The sequence below is a fragment of the Takifugu flavidus genome, chromosome 18 (assembly GCF_003711565.1).
Source record: "Takifugu flavidus isolate HTHZ2018 chromosome 18, ASM371156v2, whole genome shotgun sequence".
In the NCBI taxonomy this organism is placed as follows: Eukaryota; Metazoa; Chordata; class Actinopteri; order Tetraodontiformes; family Tetraodontidae; genus Takifugu; species Takifugu flavidus.
Window position 1 is genome coordinate 6,627,927 of NC_079537.1, and position 25,841 is coordinate 6,653,767.

The following is a 25,841-nucleotide window of genomic DNA, read 5'->3' on the forward strand; positions in this document are numbered from 1 at the left end:
GGCAGCTGAGGCGAGCCGAGCCGACAGCGGCAGGGCTCAATCCTTCACCCTGCGCTGCCTGAAAATGGCACCAGCGCTGCCTGAGAGAGCCGCCTGCCTCCCCCCCCCCTCTCTCTCTTGCTCTACCTCTCGCTCTCTTCCTCATCTGGCCGCTCTCCCCCTTCCTCGGGCTCACCTCCCTCCTGTGCTTGTCTGCTGCCATGTTGATTGGCATGCAGGGCGAGGGGCGGGATGATAGAAGGGGGTGGGAGAGAGGTGGCGATGGATTAGAGAGTGGGAGCGCGGGTGGTGGTGAGGGAGGGGGCGGGGGGTAGGACTCGGGGGGATCAAACAGCAATTAAAGACAGCCCCTCTTCCTTCCCTTCGGGAACGTATAATGGAATTAGCTTGGGAGGCGGTGGGGCAGGTTTGCAGGGAGCTGCGGAGATGTCAACCTCTGTGCACAAGTGTGCGTGTGTGCGCGCATGTGGCTGTCAGAGAGTGTGTGTGATAAAGGAATGACCATCCTTGTGTCCAAGGGTGTGTGTGTGTTGTGTGTGTGTGTGCGCGTGTATGCATTGTTGTGTGTGTGTGTTACTGGCTTATAGAAGAAATTGTTGCAGAGCACTTCCTGAACTTTGCAGGTGATCCAATCACTGTTCCATCATTTTGTCCACGACCACTCTGGCAATGAGGTGAATTAAACATCTGAATTTAAAATATTTAGTGTGTGTTTGTGTGTGTGTGTTTGTGTGTGTGTGTGTGTTTGTGTGTGTGTGTGTGTGTGTGTGTGTGTGAGTGAGCTCGAGAGCGAGAGAGAGGCGATAGATTCTGCTCCATGAGGTCATTTTTATTGACGTACTTGCGCGGCTGGTGGTCCGACGTGCACCACCCCTAAAAGAGTGTGTGTGTTGCCCTTCATTATGTGTGCTCATGCGTGTGTGACTCTGTGTGTGTGTGTGTGTGTGTGTTTTGATTGAGAGGCGGTCGCGTGCTTATGCGCAGGGACTGAACCGGCCCCCGTGTGGCAGATAGGAGGGGGTCTTTGTGTGGGGGGGGACTAACGTGTACATGCGTTTGTGTCTGATTGTGTCATGAATGAAAATAAGGTGGTGGTTGGTGGGGGGGGGGTTACGTCCCTCCCATTAAGCCATCTCCTCTCCTCTCCTCTCCTCCTCTCCTCTCCCTCATCTCCTCTCCTCCCCCTCCCCTCTCCTCATCCTCTCCTCTCCTCTCCTCTCCTCTCCTCTCCTCCTCCTCTCCTCCTCTCCTCTCCTCTCCTCTCCTCCCCTCTCCTCCCCTCCTTCCCCTCCTCGCTCCTCCCCCTCCTCTCTCCTTCTTCCCTCCTCCCCTCCCCTCCTCCTCTCCTCTCCTCTCCTCTCCTCTCTCCCCTCCCTCTCCCCTCCTCTCTTCCCCTCCTCCCCTCCTCCTCTTCTCCTCCTCCTCCTCTTCCTCTCCTCTCCTCTCCTCTCCTCTCTCCCTGCCTTCTCCTCTCCTCTCCCTCCCCGTCTCCCTCTCCTCCTCCCTGTCCCTCCCCTCTCCCTCGTCCCCGTCCCCTCCTCTGCTCTCCTCCTCCCCTCCTCTCCTCGCCTTCCTCTCCTCCTCCCCTCCCCTCCCCTCCTCTCCTTCTCCTCCCCCTCCCCTCTCCTCTCCTCTCCCCTCCCCTCCTCCTTCCTCCTCCTTCTCTCCTCTCCTCTCTTCCTCTCCTCTCCTCTCCTCTCACTCGCCTCCCCTCCCCTCCCCTCAGCCCCTCTCTCTCCTCTCCTCTCCTCGCCTCTCCTCTCCTCTCCCTCTCCTCTCCCTCCGGCCTCCTCTCCTCTCCTTCCTCTCCCTCCTCTCCTCTCCTCTCCGTCCCCTCCCCTCCCCTCCCCTCCCCTCCCCTCCCCTCCCCTCCCCCCTCCTCCCCTCCTCCCCTCCTCTCCTCTCCTCTCCCTCTCCTCTCCCTCTCCTCTCCTCTCCTCTCCTCCCCTTTCCTCCGCCTCTCCTCTCCTCTCCTTCTCCCCCTCCTCTTCTCTCTCTCCTCTCATCTCCCTCCCCTCCCCTCCTCGTCCTCTCCCGCTCCTTCTCCTCCTCTCCTCTCCTCTCCTCTCCTCCTCTCTTCCCCCTCACCCTCCCCTCCTCCCCTCCTCTTCTCCTTCCCCTCCCCTCCCCTCTTCCCTCCTCTCCCCTCCTCTTCCCCTCCTCCTCTTCCTCTCTCTCTCCTCTCCTCTTCCTCTCCTCTCCTCCTCCTCCGTCTCCTCTCTCCCTCTCCGCCTCTGCTCCTCTCCTTCCCCTCCTCCTCGCTTCTTGGCTCCTCTCCTCTCCTCTCCCCTCCTCCCCTCCCCCAATTCCCCTCCCGTCCTCTCCTCTCCTTCTCCTCGTGCCTCTCCTCTCCTCTCCCTCTCCTCTCCTCTCACCTCCCCATCCCCTCCCCTCCTCTCCTCCCCCTCCTCCTCTCCCCTGTCGCGACGAGCCGTCCGAGCGCAGCTTATCTCGGTCATTCTGAATTTCTTCCGTGCGCAGCCGAGGGTGTTTTATCCGGTTTTACAATGGGACGTGCGCACCCCATCGCGCGCGCGCACGCACAGACGCACTCCCACTGTCGCGCACAGCGGTTCAAGGGCAATTGATTTGGAGTTTAATTTCTCTCCCGGCACTCTCGACGCGAGAGGATGCGCCTTCGTCTGACCTTGAGGACAGACTGGGGGGACAGACACGCACAGACCTCACATTTCCACTTCAAGAAGTAGGGGAAAAAAAAAATCCTCCGCGCACTATTATAAATGAGCGCGCTCCATCTGTTTTCTAATTATAACCAGGAAGACTATCGCTAATTTTAGCCTCAGCCGCGTTATCGTCGCCTGTTAATAATTCATGAGCTCGGTCTCGAGCGCTCGTTTGACGACGGCTGTTACAGCCCATTAAAACGCACCGGGCCGACCTTGTTTTTCACGGCGCAGCCAGAGACTTTAAACTTCTCGACAGGCGCCTGTAGAAATAAGGGGAGGACGTGAAGTTGAGGCGCGGAGCTGCTCCCCTGACTGACCTTGATCTCCGCACAAACAGCCTCGCAGAGACGCGCTGGCGGCGGGCGGCGAGAGAGATGTGCGCCGCCAGATGCGCGGAGCGGAGCCGCGAGTGCGTGTTCGCGGCCCCGCGTGTCTGAATCGCGCCGGTGAGGCGTCCTCTCCGGGACGCGCTCGTTTTTGATCACCGCAGATCTGAGAGGAGCGCGATTTTCGCCCGGAGCGCCGAGATCAATGAGATCAGCAGAGGTTAAAAACGAGAACCGTCTGAAAGATCCGCTCCGCGCAGCTGCTCTCCGTGGCGCACACGCACGCCCCCGCACACATTCACGGTGTGGGGAATAAGTGCGTGTGTTTTCAACTCGGATATGGTTCAGGTTGAACACGGCCACAAATAAACGGTCGACTAGAATCAGATTCTTTTGATGTTAGATGTTTAAACCGAACTCTTTTTGGCTTCAGCGTGGAGCACTTTCACAGGAAATGGGGATTTCAAGTTCAGGTGTGTGTGTGTGTGAGAGAGAGAGTGTGTGTGTGTGTGTGTGTGTGAGAGAGAGAGAGAGAGTGTGTGTGTGTGTGTGTGTGAGAGAGAGAGAGTTGGGGTGTTTTCGGGGGTGTAAGGTTCAGGGTCGTCGAGGACTCAGCCACGCACCTCGGATCAATGGAAGGCAGGCCAAAGGGAGGGGTGGGGGTACATCTGTTGCCATAGAGACGGAAGGACAGGGGTGTTGGATACTGTTACTAGGCAGGAGAGGGAAGCCGCCTTTGAATTGAGATGAGGGGATGAGGGGTGGTCTGCCTGAGAGGGTAAACAACATCAGGGCTGCGGTGGGATCCATTAGGAGAGCGATTATTAATTTCCGGTTTGGATTTTTTGGGTTTTGATTCACATGGAAACACAAAATCTGTCTTTGTTATTGTCTGACTTAGGCGGACACGTGTAACCCAATTTTTGTTATGATTAGTTTTGCAGTTTTTCCTCACGGCTGTTTGTTATAGCGCGCCCCCTCGTGGGTATTATTGGGAAGTGCATCACGGCGGTTCAAAATTACAATATTTCTTTAATACAACCTGTATTTTCCCTCGATTCGGTTGTTTACTCCACTCACGATGCAGAGCAAGATCTCCTTTATTGACAGTGATATTCTCTAAATGTTGTGCAAATATAATGCAATCACAGAAGCTTGGCCTGCTCTTCATGGCCTCTTCTTCGCTTCTGGTTTGCAACTTTCGTAATTTTTAGTTCAATTACTTGACTTGATGTACTTTCCCCTCACCTCGTCCACAGATGTCCCCACCTCACTCACCTGCTGTGACCTTCCTTCTGGGCAGAAACCTCGGAGAAATGCAAATCCTGAGCGCCACCTCGTGGCTTCTTTCTGTAACAACGAGTAGGTCTGCAATGAGATCTGCTGCGATCTTGCCCCCTCTGCTGGGTAGAAGTCTCTACATCTTGGTTTATCATCTATTATAATTATTTCGACCCGAGTAAATCCCGACAGTTGCCCTCGGTGACATTCACCTGAGAGGAAATGATGTCCACGCTTCTGGTAATTTTTTATTATTCTTATGAATCAGGTCATAGAGGACAACGAAGCTGATAAGGAACCCGACCGGAAGAGGAAATCAATATAAAATCCAATATGATAGCAGGAGGTCGATTCATGAATCCTGCAGCCGTAATGACGTCCTGACGTCACAGAGATAAAGATCGGGGAGCTGTCCAAGGTCCCGGGGAGCGTTCAGCACCGCGGACAGCGCCGCCCCTGTGGCGCCCTTCTGTCATTAACGCCAGTTATCGGATGAAAGGACGCTGTTCTGAGGGGTGGGAAGGACTGAAACGTTTAAAAACTAAGCAAAAGTGTTCGATTGATGTCTTTCCCCACCTTAATGAAGGGTTTTTGTGCGTTCTGGTTTCTATCACAAACTCGTCTCTCCTGTCTGTTTACCGTTCTGCCAATAAAGGGGCGTGGCCTAGACACACACAGGAAGTACACTGTCCCTGGGTTATTCCCATTTTCCCCCACAAACAGTACAGATCGGGCCTATCATTCTGCTTTCATGTAGATTTCTATGTGTTTATGTATCCCCGTCTATGCAGTGGTGACCCCCCTAGACAGGAGAGCTTCGCTTTGACGCACCAAGCCGACACATTTGTCAAATTTCTTCTCCGACGTGATTTAAAAAATAGGAAGCACCAACAAAGTCTTAACGTGTCCACGGCTAAGCACACGAGGAGAGAGTTGTTCTCATTTCTGTTTTCATTGCACACTTTAATGGTTTATTAAACGGGTGTTCACAGTAACAATGCAATAGCTGAAAAGAGAAGCTGACCACTGTGCACTGCCATGTGTGAGGCCATAAATCTGCATGTATGTACACGGAGGGCAGGGGACGCCAGGTTTTCCCCGTGAAATGAGGCGGTTGCCTCTCCAAAGCACTTCCTGGATTCCAGCTGCTCATGCACGCGCTGTAGGCAGCTGTGTGACTCCTGCAGATGCTGCTGACCTGGAAACATTCAAGTACTGTAGTTGGGTCGTTGCACAGGTAACCGGGTCAGCCAGGAGCAGGATCCCAACAGAAAAACGGATGTTCTGCTGCTTCACAGGTCCAAAATCATCAGCTTAGATGATTTTTTTTTAGTAAAGTGAACATAAAACAGTAGCCAGAGGAAGCGATATCAGAAGGATCCAAATGCTAAGCTAAATATCTCCCAACATGAAGCAAAATTAGAGTTGAATAAACCTCCCGTCCTTTGGAACACACCAATAAATAGTCCTGAAATCTCTTTAGAAATGAGTCAAAGCACATGTTGTCATTGCAGAGGTGTAGCAGGCAGCTGTGGAGGTTCAGGTCCGAGTTCAGGGAGCATGACCCAACAAACTGGTCTGTGCACCTTTTTTTTCTTAAACACGGCTTTTAGTGCCTGTAAGATGTGCAGGAAATCAGAATAAGGCAAATGTACGTCTGAAACCCTCGTTTTTGTTGTTGGTTTTTAAAAAATGTGAGTCAGTCTGTACAGAAATAAACAAACCAATGTTGGGGAAACTCCACAAGGGGGCCGGCTGGTCCGCTGGAGGGCTCGCTTGTGACGGCTGACGAGTCCGATTCAGAAACCAAACCTCTCCACACCAACATAGATTATCATGTGACCACGCCTTGTCTCGCCTTATTCGGCTGTAACAAAAACACCATAGGGGACAAACTCCGGACACAGCAGTGGTTATGTGTTGGACGAGGTCCGGTCAAAGAGAAACAGCCTGGACGCGTCCTGCTCCGACAGCGTAAACAGGCTTGAGAGCAGCTTCCGCACCGGAAATGAAGACAAGTCTCAGAATTCACTGAATTCAGCTTGAAAAGTTTGTCAGCAGCCAGAGGTTCTGTCCTTTATCCACCTGTCCCTGTCCCTGTCCCTGTCCCTCACTACCTGTGGCCCGGGCTCCTGTGGGTGGCCGTGTCTCTGACCAGGTCCTCCTCCACCACGTTAGCATAGCCCTCTTTCTCTATGCAGCCCGCCAGGACCTGCAGCACCACCTGCAGCCTGCGGTCCATCGCCTGGAGGTGGGGCTGGATGAGGACAGGGGACAGCCGGTCCTGGAGCAGGGACTCCTCCATTAGGGCACTTAGCCTGTAGTCCTCTTTGGCTAACAGCTGGAGACGCTGGTAGGTGGATTTCCTCACCCTGGACACAAAAGACCAACAGGAAATATTTAAAAGGAGTCAAGAACACCTGATCTACAGCTGTTGCCAATGAAATGGCAGCAAACGACCAGGACGAGGAGCGGCTAAAGTTCCGCACGAGAAACACAATGTTGTGAGCTTTTACTGGTTGGATTGAAGGAAAACGATCCGAAACAAAGCGTTTCAAAGATACAGGATGGAGAAAATAACCAAAGAGCATATAAAAAAACAATAAAAAAAATGACTTCCTCTTGCAGAATTAACTTTAGCATTCTGTTTGAGCCCAACGCTCTTCAGGCGCTTCTCCACTTATTAGGGTTTTTACGCTCCAAATTCCACGTTGCCACAGATTTTATGCTTCCTCCTTTGATGGGCTGCTTTGATCTAGATGCTTTAGCCCTCCTGCCCCCTGTTGTCATCTTGTTAAAACAGGAACTAAAAAGTCCAGAAATAAAGTTTCTGGGTCTTTGTTAATAACGAAGCCGTACAGACAGTCTAAGCTAACTCTGTCAGCTATCTGACGCCTGACAGCTTCTTCCTTCCTTTGTTATTTCAGTCATTCCAGGTGTGCAGACCTGCAGCACTGGCTCAGCGGCACCAGGATGGAGAGCTCATCGTGGGAGTGTTTTCCAAACCTGCATGAGTGGGAAAAAAAGGGATCCAAAGGTGAATTGGTGACAATTTAAGATGGATCAATGGGGAAGGGGGGGGCATCTTCACCCTCTTCCGTTGTCCAGGTGAATGATGAAGGTGTCGTTGCCGAACTTCTCGAACGTTTCATAATGGTGTCGGTCCATGTTGCCTGGACAGACGGGAGGACAAGTTCACACTTGTGCTAATTCACAGTCTGAGTTCACCATGTGCCGCCGGTACCCATGAGGAAGTCAAAGACCGTCATGTCCATCACGTCCAGCAGGCGAGTGCCTCTGTCGTAGGGGGGGGTCTGCTTTACTTCATCACAGTAATCCGGGTCCACCTCCCACCTGCACACACACAAACACACCCTATGAATCCCTGTCGGGGGTCCGGGTGCTTGTCCTCGGAGGCGGGTCTCTTACTCGGCCTTCTTGCGTTTGTGGTACGAGCGTCTCCAGGGGTTTCTCCAGGTCTTGCGCTTGGCCAGGTTCAGGTCCGGCAGGAAAGCTGCCAGGGAGCCCTCGATTTGGTCCGGCTTACCGCACAGGGCGTGCTCGGTGGAGCAGTAGTACGAGCACTCGCCGTAGAAACAAACGTTATTGGCTGAGGACATGAAGAATAAAGCTGTTGTCCATGTTGAATGCATTACACCATCATTCACTGTTGTAGCTCCGCTGCGCTCTGATGTTGAGCTTGAAATAATCTCATAGAAAATGGCGCCGCCTGGTGGGGTTCCGCGGTACTGCACGTGTCTGACCGTGGCGCAGCCATGCAGAAACATCTCTGCTGCAGCTCCTACCTGGAGAGATGAAGAAGGTTCTCCACAGCTTCTTATCTCTGGTCACGTCCCTGATCTCTCTGGTCATGTTGACGAGTCGACCCGCCACCGGGGGCACTCTCCGAAAATCAAGGATCCTTGAGAAGAGACGAAGAACATTGAAATAACAAATCTGAGTAAAACACTTTTTTTCTCGGGATACAATAAGAATCGAGGAGGCAAGTGTTCGAGTAAAAATACGTTATAAATCTGCACTATGTTGAGGTCACATATTTAGAAACCTGAAGTTTATCTTATTCAGCCTCTTTTTAAGAATGTTTTCCCATCTAATTAAAAAACATTTGAAAAAGACACAATTTTTCACATGCTTTTCAAAGATTCAATCTTTGAAAAGCATGTGAAAAAACCTTTTTAGCGGAGCCTCAATACAACACCTAAAGTACCGACACAATATTTATTCCCACAGTTAATAAATTCCCTAATGTCCCATTTATGTAGATGAAAACAGCAGCACTGTTCGGATCTGCACCCCCAATGACCCTGATGTGTTTCACCTGTGTCTAATCCCGCCCCAGCGTGTATTTAAACCCGCCACCTCTGCCCTCCTGTGCTGGGCTGTCGTTGTTTCAGGGGTCTGGCGTGGTCCTCATGTCTGTCTCTGGGTCGCTCCTGTGCTGAACTTTAGCATTTCGCTAACAATGTGGGGACGTTTTTGCTGGTCCTCACAACTTCAGACACCATTTGAGGGTTCATGCTTAGTATTACGGTTGGGAGGGGTATTACACAAATAAGAGTCCTCACAAAGACAGAGGTACACATGGGTGTGTGTGTATTCTCCCTTCCACCTGAACACACACCACTGAACTGCAGCATTAATGCATGAATATTTTAATCTTAAAGCTTTTTCATCTTCACTTCCTCACTGTTAAACTCCCTCTTTAGCCCGTCTGCTGTGGGCCAAATGACCCTGCCCCATTTAGAAGTAAGCCTCGTGGGAGTACACACACACACACACACACACACACACAACACACACACACACACACACACACACAGGCTCAGTGGGACGGTGTCGGCGATACCTCGGCCAACAGAGGACGGCATTCAGGCGCCGTAAACTGCACCGTCACGTCAGGCGCGGCAACAATGGAGCACCTGTGTGTGCATGTGTGTGTCTTTATGTGCGCGCTCCGCCTATTACACAACCCCCGGGGTCACAAGGAGCTCCCAACAGATGGGGGCACAAGAGCGCGGGATTAAAAGGGAAAAAAGCCTCTAAGATGCGGTGACAATCTCTTCTCCAATATTCCAGTGAATTTTCATCACCTTTTCCCAGGGTGAGCCGGACCTCCGCCTGCTGCTCGTTCCCCCATCAACAGGAAGCAGAGGACTAGACATAACTGCCAGGCAGACCAAACTGTGAGGCCAAAACCACGGCGGGGCCTCTTCCTCCTCCTCCTCTTCCTCCCGGTTGTGACGCTGTGCCCCTGATTTCCTGTTGGTCCCAGTCCTCCCGCCCACACACACTGACCTCATCCACCAGACAGACAGTGTGTGTGAAGTAATTACTCTGCCCTCGGAGGACCTTAAGGACCTGCAAACCCTTCATCACCCTCCCACGCTGTCCCAGACTCACACGTTTGACTCTGCTTGGCATTCCTCTGTCTTTTTTCCCATCCGGAGCGCGTCGCGTAAGAGGATCACGCAGAAATCAATGCACTCAGCAGCGAGCTGAGGAGATGATCCCAGCGTTATCTAATCCCCGTGTTCCAAATCCCATTCACATTTTCACGGCTTTAAATCCCTCCCTACACACCTTTGGCCGCCGTCCTCCGTCTGCGCTGCCTCTGGAGGAGGAAGGGGCGGGAAAATCACGGGAAACGGGGGCGATAATACTCACTTGTCCAGGTGGAAAGCGGCAATCTCGGCATTGTGCCTCTCGAAGTCGGAGAAGTAGAAGAAGTCCGGGGGGGTTTCCTGCTCCCGGGTCTGCCTGGAGGAGCACAAACAACCACCGTGAGCAGGATCAGTGGGGAATCAGGGAGATCAACGGATCCACCCTGGAAAATCATCTCGGTTCAGGCTCAATCTGGAAGGAAAAGCATCTATGTGTCTGTTTTCATGGAATGGATGGAAGCTGCTGTCGGACCCCTGGATCTGTGTCAGGGATCAGGAGGAGCCTCTTTGTGTTTGCCTCCTCACTTGTCTGGCAGCAGGTTGGCCCTCCACACACACACACACACACACACACACACACACACACCCTCCCCTTTATCTTCCCCCTCCATTAATGTGGACTGTGGGGAGACGCCTCATCCCCACCTCATCCTTCTTCCACTCGCTCCCAATTTCCGTGAGGAGCCACAGGGCTGCCGGCAGGAGCAGAAACCTTCCTCTTATTCAGCAGGAAGCAGCCATTTACCCATAAATCAATGGGAGGGGGGGCAATTGTGTTTTTCGTCCCTCCTGAGGGTGAAGGTCCGGATAAAAGCATTTGATGAGGTGCGTCGTTAGGTAGACCTCAACCAAGAGCCCCAAATATGGGACATGAGGCAGATTTTTACCCTTGTTGCCCCTGAACTGTGCAGAATAGCTGCCCCACGCTTCCCCTGCACATGGGAAGAGGAAGAGCGGAGTGAGATGAGGTCGTCAGCGGCGCCACGCAGGCAGGACGTAACGCCACTGTAACTCTGACTGACACTGAGGCATCGCAGGCTTCTGTTGCCATGGTGACCAACGCACAAAGTGCAGTTTGTGCCAGCAAGGAAGCTGCTCTGATTTTCCTGCGTAGCTAACAGAGGGTTTTACTGATGCTGATCTATCTATCTATCTATCTATCTATCTATCTATCTATCTATCTATCTATCTATCTATCTATCTATCTATCTATCTATCTATCTATCTATCTATCTATCATCTATCTATCTATCTATCTATCTATCTATCTATCTATCTATCTATCTATCTATCTATCTATCTATCTATCTATCTATCTATCTATCTTATAAACCATGGGCTGTGTGTTAGCGTCGCCCTTCGCCATGGAAGGTTGTTAATTTGTTGAAGACATGATGAGAAAGACAAGAGCTCGTTAGCATCCATCTTACTACTGCGCTGCGGTGTCCAACCTGCTTTGATTTCCCAGTGTTGTTTGGTTTCCGCAGAGTTAAATGAGTCGATTTAGCAGCAATTATCAAGCATCCCGCTGTTTGTCCACTTTCCCTCTTCTTCTTCTTCAAACGGAGCCTTTTATGCATCCGCTTCGTGTAAGCGCTCAATTAACCCAACCCTCCCGCCTGCTACTTCCTCTTTACATGTTCCTTCCTTGACAGGTTTCATTACGGGGACAATAGAGACGAATCTGGAAGGAGAAACGTGGTTTGAACAGGCCGACATCCAGGGGACTTGTTCACGACACGTCTGTCAAGGTGACAGACAGGCGGAAGGATGGAGGGAAGATAAAAATCAGGCGATAACACCACTTCAGGCTGTGTCAGAGGGCACCTGTCTGTCAGACGTGCTTTGACGTGGGTACTTTCTTTCCAACTCACGCCCCCCCTCCCCCCGTGGACGCCTCCTTGACGCTTCCTCCGTATCGCGGACGGATCTGAGCGCGGATGCGAGGCCTGGAGGTAAACTGTCTGGATTGAATTTCAAATCGATGTTGCACACGGTGTGTTCCAGTTGCAGCTATTTTCAACGCGCAGGGTTGAGGCACCACCCGGGGAGAGGGGGGGGGGGGGGGGGGGGGGGAGCGAATTATCCGGCTGTGTGGGAAGCTGCGCGGGCGATGCTATTGGAGCGGCGCTCCGAGACAGGCCAGGAAGGGAGCTGGATGACGGACACGAGACACTGTCAAGGGTGCGAGATGCTCGTGAGCTGCGAGAGAGAGTGGACTTGATATCAGATGGAGGCGGGATGATCGGTGATCAAGGGTGCAAACATCTGCCGGTGCAGCTCGATGCCCCCCTGGGCCGTTACCGAGGAGCTGACAGGTCGTCAACCGGGGGCGATGACGTCAGAGCCGGGGGTTCTGAGGGCCGCCGCCCGCCTCAGCTGCCGTTCCTGCCCCTTTCCACGACTCTCTGACCTTCTGTCCATCACAAAACGCCGCCGGCTCAAACCGAGTCCTTGAGATTGGGACCCTGGGAGACACGGAACCGCTTTCAGCGCCCGAACTATCCGCGACCGCCAGAGTTCTCCAGGCCGCCCCGGAGACCCACGGAACCACTGTAAGTTGCATCCTCACGGGTGATGGCGAGGAGCGGTGTGTGCACGGAAAGCGACACCCGCGCACACTGAAGGGTCTCATCTGGCCAGATGGCTGCGAGTCCCTGTCTGTGCGTATCAGAGCTGAAGCCCTGGCTCGGGGGCGCGCACAGCCCCGCCGCGCTCTAACGACTCCTCGTGTTTGCCGTTCGGCAGGAGTCACGCTGGTCTTAGAATAAACCAGTAAATGCTGCCGGCTGGGGGAACCAGGACATGAAGGCTGCGGTTCCAAATCGGAACAATAAAAGCTTTGATAAAAAATTCAGCCGTGAGTGATTGAAAACCCTTTTTTACGTGCTGAGAGGGGATTAGTGCGCCGGCAGTTAGAGGCACGAAACACAGAAACCAGCGCTCATAAATACAAAAGGGGTTTTACGGCAGCAGCGTCGGCGCTGGGGAACGTTTGGCGGAGACGTGCGCGTTTCCTAACGTGACGAATGCTGGACTGTGACTGGTTTTACTGGGCCTCCTCTTTCGGGATCCACCGGCGACCTGTCCGGCCGTGGTGGTCTGTCGGACTAATCTGGTCCGGGGGAAAATCCCACGTGCGGCCGTCACCGTCCCAGTTGTGGACGCTTTCAACCCCGCGGAGTTCTAAAGTCATAAAGAGTTAATGTCACTGTTCCAGTTGTTTCTGCAGTGACTGCAGATGCTGTTATTCCTGGCCTTAATTGACTGGTGTGTCACATTCCGCCATGTTCCCCAGGGCCTTTAAAGGCCCGAACTCGCTGTGAAGACCTGATGCAAAGCTGCACAATTATATCGGAGCTTTAGGGATCCTTTTTTTTTCTTCCACGCAATCATTTTAACGACTTCCCTGGAGTTGTGAGCATAATTAGAATATATGTGGGAAAGAGAAGGGGAAGCGTTAGCCTCTCTCCATAAACCGAACCGTTAACAAAGTTGGAATTTGCGGTGTGCACGCGTAAGATATGCAAGGAATTATCAAAAGAGGGCGAATTTGGCAATAAACAATAAAATTCCCCAGGATTCGTCCATTTACATTTGACTTTGTCCAAATCCAAATCCACCCAACACTTTATATTCAGCACATTCCTCCCATACTCGCCACCGTCGCTGTTTTCCAAAGCAGGAGCTTCACTTCGCTCCCTTTTCCACGCGTCCTTTTCTCCCACACGTCACCCACCACCAACACAAACACGCGCCGGTTTATCCTCACCACTCACCGGCGCTCTGTCCACATTTACATATCCATCCACAGAGGATTAGCCCTTTTTCAAGCCTTCTAAGGACGCGCAATCCATGACAGGAAGTGTGAATTACGCAAGCGGTGCGCAAACATCAAGATTACCCACGGGTCAACTGGGATTGGTGGGTGCACCAACATGGGGATGAGCAGCTCTCACTGGCGTTTGCTGCCACCTCTGCGGGAGTGTTTGTGCTTTCGGACCCGTCGGAGAGGTCGAGGGAGACGCTCAGACTAAACGATCCGCACGCCGAGGACCGCTGGGCGCAGTATTGCCCCCATTTGCTCCACGTTCGAGTCCAGCACCAAATTCCCCTGAAGAGCCTCCAGCAGTTGTTCCAGTCCCTCACAGCTCCGCAGGAAGAACACGGAGCCGCGATCTCGGGAGTGGGGGAATAACGAGCTTCCTATGTAAGGAGAGGAGGGAAGAAAGGTCGACAAACTGCGGCGCTGGCGAACGGCCATGGGTTTCTATGGCGCTTCATTCATCTGAGGTCCTGAGAGGCTGCGGGGGAACGTATGACACCGTCCTCCTCTCTTCCAGTTCAGATACACCTGCTGGAAAACTGTCTGGAAAGGGCCGCCGGAACGCCATCAGGATTTTATTTGATTACCCCTAAGTAGCTGCTGAACAACAAGCAGCAATTAGAGCAAATTACCTTGAATCCTGGGAAGCATTAATTTCACACACACACACACACACACACACACACACACACACACACACACACACACACACACAGAGCCATGAGAAGTTAATTGGATTGTGAGTAAGCATTTTGGACGACCATTATCTCTCCCCGTCAGCGGGGGGGTGAATATCTGGAGGTGTTTCATCTAAAACTATTCTATTATCATCAGCCAAAGATAAGAAAATGCTCACTCATGCACACACACACACACACACGCACACACACACACACACACACACACTCTCTCTCTAAAATCACCTGCTGCAGTCAAGGTTAAACCAGCGGCCACAAACGCACCTCCGCCACTTCCTTACCCCCCCTCCCCCTTTTCCCCGTCTGTGTTTACTCGGGAACGTAGACACAACAAACTGGCAGATAAAGGCTGTCAGCTGGCGGAGCCTCCGAGAGCCTCGGCGGTGGCGGGTGTCTGGCGTCTGCGGGCCGCTGCGGCTCCAAAGGCTCCAACGTTTCCGCCCAATTAGCGCAACAGTGCGTCGGGTTCCAGCGGAGCGCCACTGATGCAGGAGATCCTCTGGTGTCTCCTTTCTTCGCTGCCTACACGTGTTTATTAATTACCAGAGGAGCTTCTGGAGGAGTTGCAACAACTTCTTTTTCCTTTTTTGTTTGTGCTGAAAGTTACAAACTCCCGCTGTTCACGCTTCAGCGGCGAGCCCAGAGAGCCTCCCCAGGCTATCCAAACTGGGATTGCACATCAGAGAAGGAGACAAGCTCGGAAAACTGTGATTCCTCCACCAGCGAGAAACGATCTTGGGACCGTTTTCTCTCTCCGGCCGAAGCCAGGCTGTTTTTCTCTTTGGTTCCATTTTCTATTTAGACCCGTCAAAGGCCTCGCCGGGTAGCGGTCGGATGACGGTTCCTGAATAGAAACCATCTATCAGAGGTTAAGTGGTGGCTGAGCGATGTCATTGTGGTCGGGCGGAGGGGAAGGGGGGGTGACGAGGAGGAAGTGGTGGAATGGGGGGAAAAATGGACCGGTTGGGTCGTGCTTATCCATGTGTCAGAGCTGAGTGGGATGGAGGAACCTCACGGGAAAACGGTGGGGGGGGGGGGGGTGTCAAAATGTAACTTTTGTGTCTGGCTGCTGGGTCCTGCCTGCGCGAGCCTCCCGGCTATTTTGGTGATTCCTTCGCTTTGAGAAAACAAAGGCAGCAATTCAGATTCTCCTGCCTGAGATGGTTCATCTGATGCCATCATGGCACCAGGCGCCGAATCTGGCAGCTAATGTGAGGTACAAAGGTTGGGACGTTAGAACACCGGACTGTCCAACCCAGCCAACATTAGCACGTTAGCATTCCCATTCATATTTAGCTGGAGTCCCCAGATACGTCCTCGAGCGGCGTGCAGCACATCAGACAGACTCGCTAAATCGGCCAACGTTTGGTGGTTAGCAGCATTTTAAAGCAGCCAATGTAATTTCAGAGCAAAATTCCCGACGAAGCTCCAATCCTTCAGTTGCCTCAGGTTGTGAACCTTGCTGTGTCCTTCCAAAAGTCTAAAAAGAGATGAAGCCTACGTTGATATAAGGTTTTTTAGTGTATGGCCCAGTCCACCAGAACCAGGAGTGCTGATTCAGCTCTGGGACAGAGGCTCTTCTGTCTGCTCTGCTGCATCCTACAGCTGCAGAGAGCCGGCGGGGGGGGTTCTGACCCGGGGAAGCCCCTGGATCAGGTTACCTCCTCCCCGGCCCAGTGACACCAGACCTGGCAGCCGCGGCTCCTCCCACTTCCTTCCCCGACAATGGGGCAAAGCCAGGCGGAACCTCCTCTGGTTTAATTGAAAGACAACGAGGGCATTCTCTCCCCCTCCGCCCGCCTTTATCAGCAGCACGGGGGGGGGGGGGGGGGGGGGGGGTCGTGCACAGTCTAATTGCCACCTTGCTTTGGACAGGAGGAGACAGCACAGGCCTGAATGGGCGTATTAACCCCCGTGTGTGTCAGCACAAAGACCCGAGTCACAGGGCCACTGGGTTCTCTCTTACCGCTGGAGAACTGTTGTTTCATTCAGCCTGGGACACGATGGGGGGGGGGGGGGGGTGATAGACTTACCTGGGAACAGCCGTTATCTAGTCACAGGACTCAATTGTTCGTGTGGTGGTATCATTAAAGGCCAAGAGTGGTAAAGATGATCCCACGGACAACAATTACGCTCATTATAGCCTCTAAAGGCCCCAAAAACTGGAATCACAGGGGCCATTTGTCAGGTTTTATGTTGCCGTCTCTCGTTCAGGGGGAAACTGCAACAATGAGACGTTAATCACCGATAACGAAATGGCCGAATCCCGTTGCACACGGAGAGGACCTCTGATTAATGGTTACGGGTTGTTTCCCGCCACCTTCACAGGCGGTAGCGGCGCAGCTAGCCGCCGGCGTAACTCTGGAATGCTAACCGTTTGTGTGCAGCTACCCCACCAGAGACATTTCAGCATTCCAGACCAGCGCGGGGGGTCACATTCCTACGGCGGGAGCTTTAGGATCCGCCCGTACGGTGAGACTTTAATGAGAAGTTAAACCGTCTGAGGGTTGCAACCGCAACAGGCAACGGCCGGGTCGGGAACCAAAACAGCACGCGCGACGGTAAAAAGAAGTGGGTTCGCTGAGAAAATACACATAACGTGCACGTCAGGCGTGTGTCAGGCAGCCATCCTCTCTGTTTTGACCAAATGTGAGCTACAATGAGGTCTCGTCTCCAGCGATAAAGATGGGCTCCGACCACACGATCGCAGCTCCGCGGCGAGACGAACAAATGAAACCCAAAAAAAGAAAATGAAGAGAATCTAAAAATACAGAGAAGCGATGAGACGAGGGAAGAGGCAACAACCCCTGTGATTCTGACAAACACGTCCGAAACGGGGAGATGAATGAGGGATCGGAGCCGAGCGGAGGGGAGGCAGGAGCCAAGCCACTAAATCATTCATGAGAGCTGTCGTTGTGTGGAGTGTGTGCAAGAGCGACAGGGGCACGAGGGGACCCGGCAGCACTGGCTAAATTTAGACCGTGTGTGTGTGTGTGTGTGTGTGTGTGTGTGTGTGTGTGTGTCGCGTCGATGAAAGATTTCTGAAAGTTGAGACGATTCGCCAGCGCACAGATGTTAGAAGAGCTCAGCCTGTCCAATCAAAAATCACCCAATAGGAGTCTGATGGAAGGTGATAAACGGAGGCTTAAAATACGCTCAGCCGCGCGCTCACGTGCACGTTTTAATGGCGATGAGTTGTAATAACACAATAAGGACAACAGCGATGACTGGAATTTAACTTACAGCATCACACAAGAAATACAAAAGACTTGAAGAAGCTGCTCAGATGGTGACACACACACGCACACACGCACGCACACACGCACGCACAGTAAAACTAAATGTACATTTGAAAGGAGGAGCAGTGGGAAAGGCCACAATTTGGATATAAGATCCTAAACTGCATTAAATCAGCTTAAAATGCAACTTATAGAAGTACCGAACTTTAAAAGTCCAGCAGAGCCTAAAAAAAAGCCTTTCAGCAAGTTTAGCCGCATAAAAAAAACAACGTAAAGAGCCGTGTGGTGTGTGTGTGTGTGTGTGTGTGTGTGTGTGTGTGTGTGTGTGTGTGTGTTGTTAGCAAACAGCACCCAGAAGTATAAATCTTTCCATTGTAGCCTAAATCCCACCCACTCTTATGGATTATTTGGACCTCATTAGGTAAAGAACAGTCTTCCCACTCGATTACATAACAAATTGGCATCATATAGAATCGATGTGATGTGCTGCCCCCCCCCCCAACAGTTCACTCCACTTGTTATTTTTCATATAAGCAACTGTGCGATTTTTCTATCTGAGAAATAGAAGCTTCTGAGTTCTAAAATAAAACTTGACATCAATATACTGAGCTTCAGAAACCACTTTTAAACTTTATTAAATCCACTCCGTAAATATGAGATTACTCTATTATATTAACCCCTGCAAATGTGAACACAAAGGCAATTTTAAACCCGCACAGACCCAAATATAAGCATGACTTTACAGTCTTCGGTGGCTAACAGCTGAGCTGCTTTAGCTTCAGCCAGCTAGCCTAGCGCTACAAGGTTGGGGTTGAGGGAGGGGGGGGCGGTTCTTCCCCAGTACACTGTTCCAGTTAAAATAAGGATGAGCTATCGGCACGAGAGAAGCCAGATGCGACAACTTGGGTGAAGCCAGTCTCGTTCGGCGCCAGGCAGAGGTCAGATCGCGTCGAGATCGGCGAGGACGCGAATGTGAAAAGACTTGACATTCCATCGCTTTCAAATTAGCCGCTGTTGCTTCGGGGCTCTCTGACTTCCTCACGCGGAAATCATTAGCGGGCCCGCTAAACGTTGGCTTGTCTGGAGCGTTGGAGCCGCAGCGGCGTGGGCGGGTGCAGCTCGGCGTCCCAGCCGTCACCGTCCTGACGGAGGGACCACAGCTGCTCGTGGATTTACTGCTGCCGGTCCCTGAGCGACGGAGGGTGAGCAAACTCCGTAACCCCGACAGTGCCCGGATCTTTCCGCATCACATGTGCAACTGTACATTCATGCATGCGAGCAGCAGCTGTGCGAACAGCTGTCCATAGCATGCTACGTCGCACGCTAGTGTCTGTTAGCGTGTCAGTAGTCAGGCACGGGACTTGAGCTAATGCCCCCAAAAAGAGATCATGCGTTTCCGTTAGGTTTCTGTTAATTTCCACGGACATCCCTGGATGCCCGAGGGACGTCCCGGAGGTTCTAGGCCAGGATGAGCTGGAGATGCAAACAAACAGAACCATTAAACACAGATTCTGTCCCTTCTGCGCTACCTCCAGTGCTCCAAACCACCAGGTCTTGAAATCATGAGCGAACGCGACGCCACAGTCGCATGAGTCAATATTACGTAAGAAACGCCCTGTGCTTTTTTTCCCCTCATCGACATGTTTGTCCACACTGTGACTCATACGTGTTTTTTTTGTGCGCTCGTGCGTGTGTAACCACGCTGTGTTTACCCATGAAATGAGATGTTCAGGTGCTCAACAATGGGACTTGTTTGGATAAAGCCCCATCTCCCGGGGGCCTGGTGCGAGCTGTTTTTACCCTCCTCGTGGGGACAGTTCAATCTGCATTTCATTGTGTCCCCCGGTGCACGTCCTGTTAGCCAGCTTTTGGCTTTGCGCAGGTGGTTGCTCTAACAACCGGACCACCGCGGCCTTTCTAGGGAGGCGGGAGCAACAAAAGGCTGCACGCATCAGATCAACAGTCTGCAGAAGCGTGGATGACAGCCTGGATGAAGCCCTCTAAAGGACATCCTGTAGTCGCGGGTGTATTGAAGCTAAGAGCCTCTGCAGGCGAACCCACCGGCTCTGCTGGAGCTGCGAGCTCACGCTTGTCAAAAACCATCGAGTTCATGCGGATGAGGATGCGTCCCGATTCCCCACGGTGCTTAAATGGGTCTGCCTGCCCTATATACATGCTCCAGCACATGTCTTTACATGGGATGAATCTTGGGGGCTGATATAACAGCTCCTGGCACCAGCGGAGGACGTACACAACAAACCGGGACGCTCAAAGTCGTTTGTGCTTTTTTATCCCGCACAAACCGTTTGAGGCTGTCGACCGAATGGCGCCGAGGCGGTGGGAGGGGAAACGGGGCTGATCAAACGCTGCACGATGGGGAAATATCTGAGGCTTACACCTCTCCGATCGCTCGCCTCCTCCCTCTGACAAATCCGGTTATCACGACACGAACGTTCCGAGGAGGAAACACAGCCAGGAAGACGATGGCATCGGGGGACGGATGCGATGAAGACGTGCTAGCTTAGCGCGGAGGCTTTCTGGGCCTGACCCTCAACGGGGAGCCACGCTGGTGAGCAGCGACAGCCGCAGCCTTTGATCTTGACGCTAACTGTCTTTCGTCCTTCACGGAGTTTCAACCAACATCAAAATTGTCGTCTTACAGTGGGGCTAAACACGGCTACACTGTCCAAAAATGTCCCCACGTTGAGTTTTAGACAGGATACGTCGTGAAAGTACCAAGTGAAGCGCTTCCAAAACAGTAACAGCGTTTATTTGTTCGGTCCTAAATGCCGCCTCTTACTCAGAAATGCATTCAGACAGTTTGCCCGACAGCTAAATCGAAATTCCAAACTTTTTTTTCCCCCTTCTGAGCTCCACAGAGGAAATGTCGCATGGAGGTATCTGGCGAGCTGTCAGCGCTCTCCCGGCCCGGGCCTCCGCGCACATTTGCATCCGGCTCAAAGGAGGCCTGAAGCATCAAAGCCTCTTTCAAGAGCTGCTTGATACTGCGCGGGGGGACAGGTGAGTGGAGTGAACTACTGTACCCAGAATGCATCACACTTCCCAAAATAAAAGTGGGACGTGTCACTGCTGTGATCTAAACAACAGGGCTTTGTGACGGGCTTTAGCTAAAACCAAAAACACCAGAACAAAGTTTATTTCCTGATGTTCTTTCATGCTGAAATCCCAAAAAAAAGTGAGGGCTTTTGCTTGAAATCCGCAACCACCGGAGAGACGAGGGAGACAGTCAAAGCGAGAACTCGGAATAAAATAGGACGGGCTAAAACTGTAGCAGGTAACACAAAAATTTGGGCGCAATCACAGTCGCAGCAGCTTCCGACGGCCCCGTCACCTGACAGGTAGGTCAGAGGTCAAATCAAAGGCCCCCCAGTCCTCACAAACAACGAAATAAGGCGACACCGACGGCTTCCAAGTCCTCGACGACCTCGATCCTCCACCAGAACTGCGAGTGAACGCGGCCAAACTCCAAATCTCCCTCCCTCTCTCCGTCTGTCCGTCTCCGCTTCCGCCGGGAATTTCATGCGGAGAAACCGTTCTGCGCTTCAGCACAATCACGCCAAGCTCCGAAGCAATTACGTCTGATGCCGGCCCAGTTGGCCTGGACACTGTTTATCCGCCGCAGCGTGGGGATTCATCAAGCAGAACGGGCTCAGATAAGAGGGAGGGCGGGGGTTTTTTTTCGGTCCTGGCGCCACTCGGGCTTCCCCGAAGATGTCCCGACGTCGGCTCAGTGCTCGTTTTAATTAACACTCGGGCCTGTTGATGTTAATTAAAACGCGGACAGGAAAAAGATCACACGGAGCCAAGAGCCTGAACGGTTCTCGGAACCACGTGCACATCCGGGCGGGGAGAGTCTGGACTAAGATTTGCTGAGGATGCATGAAAATGTAAGAGGATGCGGGAGGGAAGCGAGGCTCTCGTGCACGAGGAGCTGAGGTGTTACCTACTTCATGGGCTTGAACAGAGCTTGTCCGTAGTTCTGGAAAGTCATGATCAGCTTCAGCTGGGTGCCTCCGGATTTCATGGCTGCGGGGAAACGATCGAGAGGTTAGAACGCACACAAACACCAAATTACATCTGCACGGGAGCGAAAACCAGCTTTGAACATGCACAGTGGTTCATTTTGTCCGCTCAATCCCACGACGCCGACCTCTCGTGCCCTGGGAGGAGGGGCGGGGCCGCGTCCCACCGTCCTTCCTGACCACGGTTACCTCAAAGGCACCGCCGGCCTGTCTAAATGCCCCACGTTTCTGTCATAATGGACAGGCTTTCGGGGGATTTGCCCATTTATTACAGCGCATTAGCTTGAGTCTATTACACAACACAGCACTTCTGCTAACCCCTGTAACAACATAAGCCCTCGCCGTGGACCCGTTTTCTGACGGGCTCGCCACACCAGGATCCTAAACCCCCTCTTTCTGAAGTGGCTTGATTAGCTTTCCTTGTGGGGATTTCTTGTTTACACATCATCCTTGTTTCCCTCCCATTTTCAGTTGGCGTAACACCGTTTTCGCGTCCAAACTCTGGGTCTTCGACGGCGGGCCGCCCCGCGTGGCCGCCCCGCGTGGCCGCCCCGCGTGGCCGCAGCAGGTCAAGCGGCTGCAGTAATCTTTCTTGGTGTAAAACCTCTGAGAGATTGCAGATGGCCCGACCGCGCTGTAATACCGCGACCTTGAGCGAATGAGCTACAATCCTTGCTGGGCTGACCTCGATTCTTCACGCGCTGTGGCGTGTTTTCTCGAAATTCGGTATCTAATTGAAAACTACAAAAGGTAATCCCTGGTGGAAATTCCCCTCCCCCGGGCAACAAACCGCTCAGCCGGTTTGTTCCCTGCAACCGCTCTAGCATGCGAGCACGGCTCTGACTTTAGCGACGCACGCTCGCTCGCCCGGAGGCCATCTGTCACTCTACGGCCGTTTATACCACATAAATCCATCCAACCCCAAATGGACCGGCGTGTCCTCCACTTCAAACCTCCGTGCTCTCTGGTCCTTCAGAAAGCTCCGAGACTCACCCACTGTCAATTTTCCCTTCTCCACCCCGGCGCTGCGGCGATAAATCCACGCCGCACGCCGGTGTGCGTGTGATTTATGAGCCCAGGTGACGAGCGAACAAAAGGCCACAGAGAGACGGACACAAAGAAGGGGAAGCTGTGGTGTGAGTGTGCGCCAAATACATGATACACGCGCGTGTATTCAGACAGTAGTTCCCTACCCCGACCCTTCCCATCCTAACTAACTCCCTGATCCTAAACACCTAGAAAACCATTTCTTAACCCTCAAACTGTCCTTAGAATTTGTCAGGACCAGCCAAAACTGCCCCACTTTGCAGAGGTGTCGTCAATTTGCCAGTAGGATGATTATTTGGTACCCAGTATGGAGCAAATACAAGCACACACACACACACACTTTTCAGCAGTCAGCTGTTTTACAGGTGCGTCTCGACAGGGATTTATGCAGCGCGGTGTGAATAAAACACACACAGCAGCCATTAAAGTGTAGGCTGAGGAGTGCGGCGTGAATGATAGCGAGCTGCAAGCGAGAGGGGCGAGTAACAAAGAGACGGCGGAGACGGCGTCAATAAGATGTACAATGACTCTTTGTGAGGAAAACAAAGGCGCGCAGATAACTGCAGCCGAGGATATTTTAAGCGCCCATTTGGATTTCAGACCAAATCTTCATCTTGCGGCCGCTGCGATTCACACGCTCGCTAGGGCAGCGAGACTCCTCTTCACGCCTCTGGCACTTTAACCTGACCAACAGCTGGAAATGGAACACCAACCCGACCCTGTCGTTCGGGTTTTAGGGGGTTTAGCAGCTGCAATATTTCAATCTAGAGGGACAGGAAGTTGATCTACAGGGTCGGAATTATAAGGAAATATCCCTATTATGGGCCTTTTCCCAGAATCCCAGTTTGAAATTGGGAGGGCAGAGGTGTGTTGGTGGTAAACCGAAATGACCTGTACATGGACTCTGTGACCGACTCACCCACGCTGGTGATCCTCTGCGTGACCAGGTCCTTCAGCAGAGCGTCCGTCGCCGGGCTCCTTCTGGAGTACAGCTCGTAACGGTTGATGCCGATGTGGAAGCGCAGCCAGTTGGGGTAGGACTCCGCCGCCACCTCCCCGGTTGGCGGGAAGTCCTCCTCTTCTTCGTTGCCTTCCTCGTGGTGCCTGAAATACGGGGCGAGACGGTTTACGTCCAGAAGAAGAAAGATCGAGCAGAAAAACGCCAACACGGAGACGGACATATGGGAACTGGGATGGATGGATGGATGGATGGATGGATGGATGGATGGATGGATGGATAGATAGATAGATAGATAGATAGATAGATAGATAGATAGATAGATAGATAGATAGATAGATAGATATAGATAGACAGATAGATAGATAGATAGATTACAGTTCAGAATAAGGAGCTAACGTGCAGCTGTAGTTTGCTCTCACCATGACAACATTAAATTCCAGCCCAGCTTCCAAGTGGAACTCAAACTTACCACCCTTTGTTCCCCGCAGCTCTGGGGTAAAACCTGATGTCCATGTTGACGTTAAACAGCGTGTCATCATCCGTGAGGGGGGGAAGGTCAACCTTGTACAGAGGATGCTCGAACAGCGCGGACAGCCTGGAGGGGACGGCGCGAGCCCTGCTCGCCTCTCCGATGAGCGGCTTGTGCTCCTGCCTCCTCCCCGCCGACGGTCCCGTCCGCCCGCGGGGCTCCGCTCGGTCCGCGGCCGCCGCGTTTTTCTCCCGCGACTGCGACGTCAGGTTGGAAACCGGCTCGTTGCTGAAATCCTGCAGAATCCTCAGCGTGTGCTTGTTAGGCCAGCCGGCTTCGGCCGCCGTCCTGACGCGCTGCTTCCCCCAGCCTTGGGACTCTCCGCCCGGGTGGTGAGCGCACTGACAGCCGCCGTCCGCGCCGTCCGCTCCCGCGCCGCGCTTCTCCAGTTTCGGTAACAAGTCTATCATTATGTGCATGGTGCACGCCACCAGAAACACCATGAGGATCAGCACTCTGAATTTCCGAAAGAGTATCATCTTCCTGTCGTTCTCTCTTCTTTACGCGGTCAGCTTTAAGCGCAGCGCACCTCACCGCACCGAGGTTGACATCCGACGGAGTTCTGCTATGGCAACGGCGAAATGCTCCTTTGATTTACAGAGATCATCGCAAATAAACATCAAACTGTTGATAATCCCATCATGCGTGCAGCAACAGTGACGGTTCTGCGTCCCCAGACAGGTGGACGGAGCGCCACATCGTGATGACCGGACACTTCAGAGGCTCCTGATAGTAAGACACAGTCTCAGGACCACATCAATCACGAAGAGGACTCAACGGGAAGAAGGAGTTCCCCGGTCAAGCTGCGATATTCATCCTCAAAATCTGCTCCCTGCCGCGGCTGCCAGCGCGGACGAAGATGCCAAAATGAGTCATAACTCTCTCCGAGGGGAATCGCTGGAGTCCATCGAATCACAGCGCACACGCGGTGGAATGGAGCGAAAAAGAAGTTGGAATGAGAAAAAATAACAGGTGCTCGCGTCCTGATGCTGCTGCTCCAGTTCAAACCGAATCAGAGACCGTCCGGCAGGTGCAGGGATCGGTGGTAATCTGTCCCCTCGCAGCGCTGCCGCGTTTCCTTTCCAAGAGCTCATCCAGGGTGGGTGTGTTAAATATTGTGATCCTGGCGCGCTGAGCCCAGCCTCGGTGTCGTCATGAGGGAAAAGATTGGCTACGTCTGCACATCCAAGCGGCACCAGTGACATGAGAGGGGTGATTCGGGGAGGAGAAGAGGAGCGATTCAGGGAGGAGAAGCCGTGCGGACTCCAACCCACTTTGGATGCAAACCCACCGGGCGCCGCCAGGGGGCGCTGGAACAACCTGCGAACGACTGTTACGGCTCTTGACCTCAGCCGAGACGTTTCTTCATCTGGGTGGAGAAGAGTGGAGCTAATAAAGCCAAAGAATTAAGATGTATTTTACTTTAATTCAATGAGTCACCATCAAGATAATCCAGACTGTAATAATACGTAAGGCCTTATTATTAAAATAGGTGGTGCAATGTGGTTTTTTTTTTGTCCTTTCCTTTATCATCTTGTCTTATTTTGAACATGGGTAATAAATAGAAACTGTGAGAAGCCCAGAGGGGACTTGGGAGTTTGAGAGTCATTTTAGAAATCCTTCAATAGACTAAGCTAGAGCAAAACAGCAGTAAACAAGGTCACCAGGAGAAGATGTGTTTGATTTGGAACGTGGGACGTGTAGGTCCAAGGTCAGGTGCACAGCAGAACACATCAAACAGA

General features: G+C 52.5%; 2 protein-coding genes across 2 annotated transcripts in view; both read right to left on the reverse strand.

Annotated features, from left to right (window-relative positions):
- LOC130515334 (C-Jun-amino-terminal kinase-interacting protein 4-like) overlaps positions 1-202 on the reverse strand; it is an 11,596-nt gene extending 11,394 nt beyond the window's left edge. The window contains exon 1 of the mRNA XM_057015498.1: positions 127-202. Within this exon, the coding sequence (XP_056871478.1) occupies positions 127-202 (76 nt within the window). The remainder of the gene's footprint in view (positions 1-126) is intronic.
- Positions 203-5,227: 5,025 nt separating this feature from the next.
- On the reverse strand, positions 5,228-25,343 carry fam20ca (FAM20C golgi associated secretory pathway kinase a). The gene is made up of 10 exons (XM_057014871.1): positions 24,040-25,343; positions 23,529-23,713; positions 21,488-21,566; positions 9,980-10,072; positions 8,101-8,216; positions 7,724-7,904; positions 7,539-7,648; positions 7,386-7,467; positions 7,241-7,300; positions 5,228-6,666 (listed from the first exon to the last, which is right to left on the reverse strand). The coding sequence occupies exons 1-10, from the start codon at positions 24,576-24,578 to the stop codon at positions 6,408-6,410; spliced, it is 1,704 nt and encodes a 567-aa protein (XP_056870851.1). The 5' UTR covers positions 24,579-25,343; the 3' UTR covers positions 5,228-6,407.
- Between the last annotated feature and the right edge of the window lie 498 nt (positions 25,344-25,841).

Coding starts and splice junctions, on each gene's coding strand:
- fam20ca (XM_057014871.1), bottom strand. CDS start 24,578: ATGATACTCTTTCGGAAATTCAGAGTGCTGATCCTCATGGTGTTTCTG. Junction 21,567..23,528: donor GCAGAGGATCACCAGCGTGG/GTGAGTCGGTCA, acceptor GTTTCCCCGCAG/CCATGAAATCCGGAGGCACC. Junction 8,217..9,979: donor GCCGCTTTCCACCTGGACAA/GTGAGTATTATC, acceptor TCTCTTCTCAAG/GATCCTTGATTTTCGGAGAG.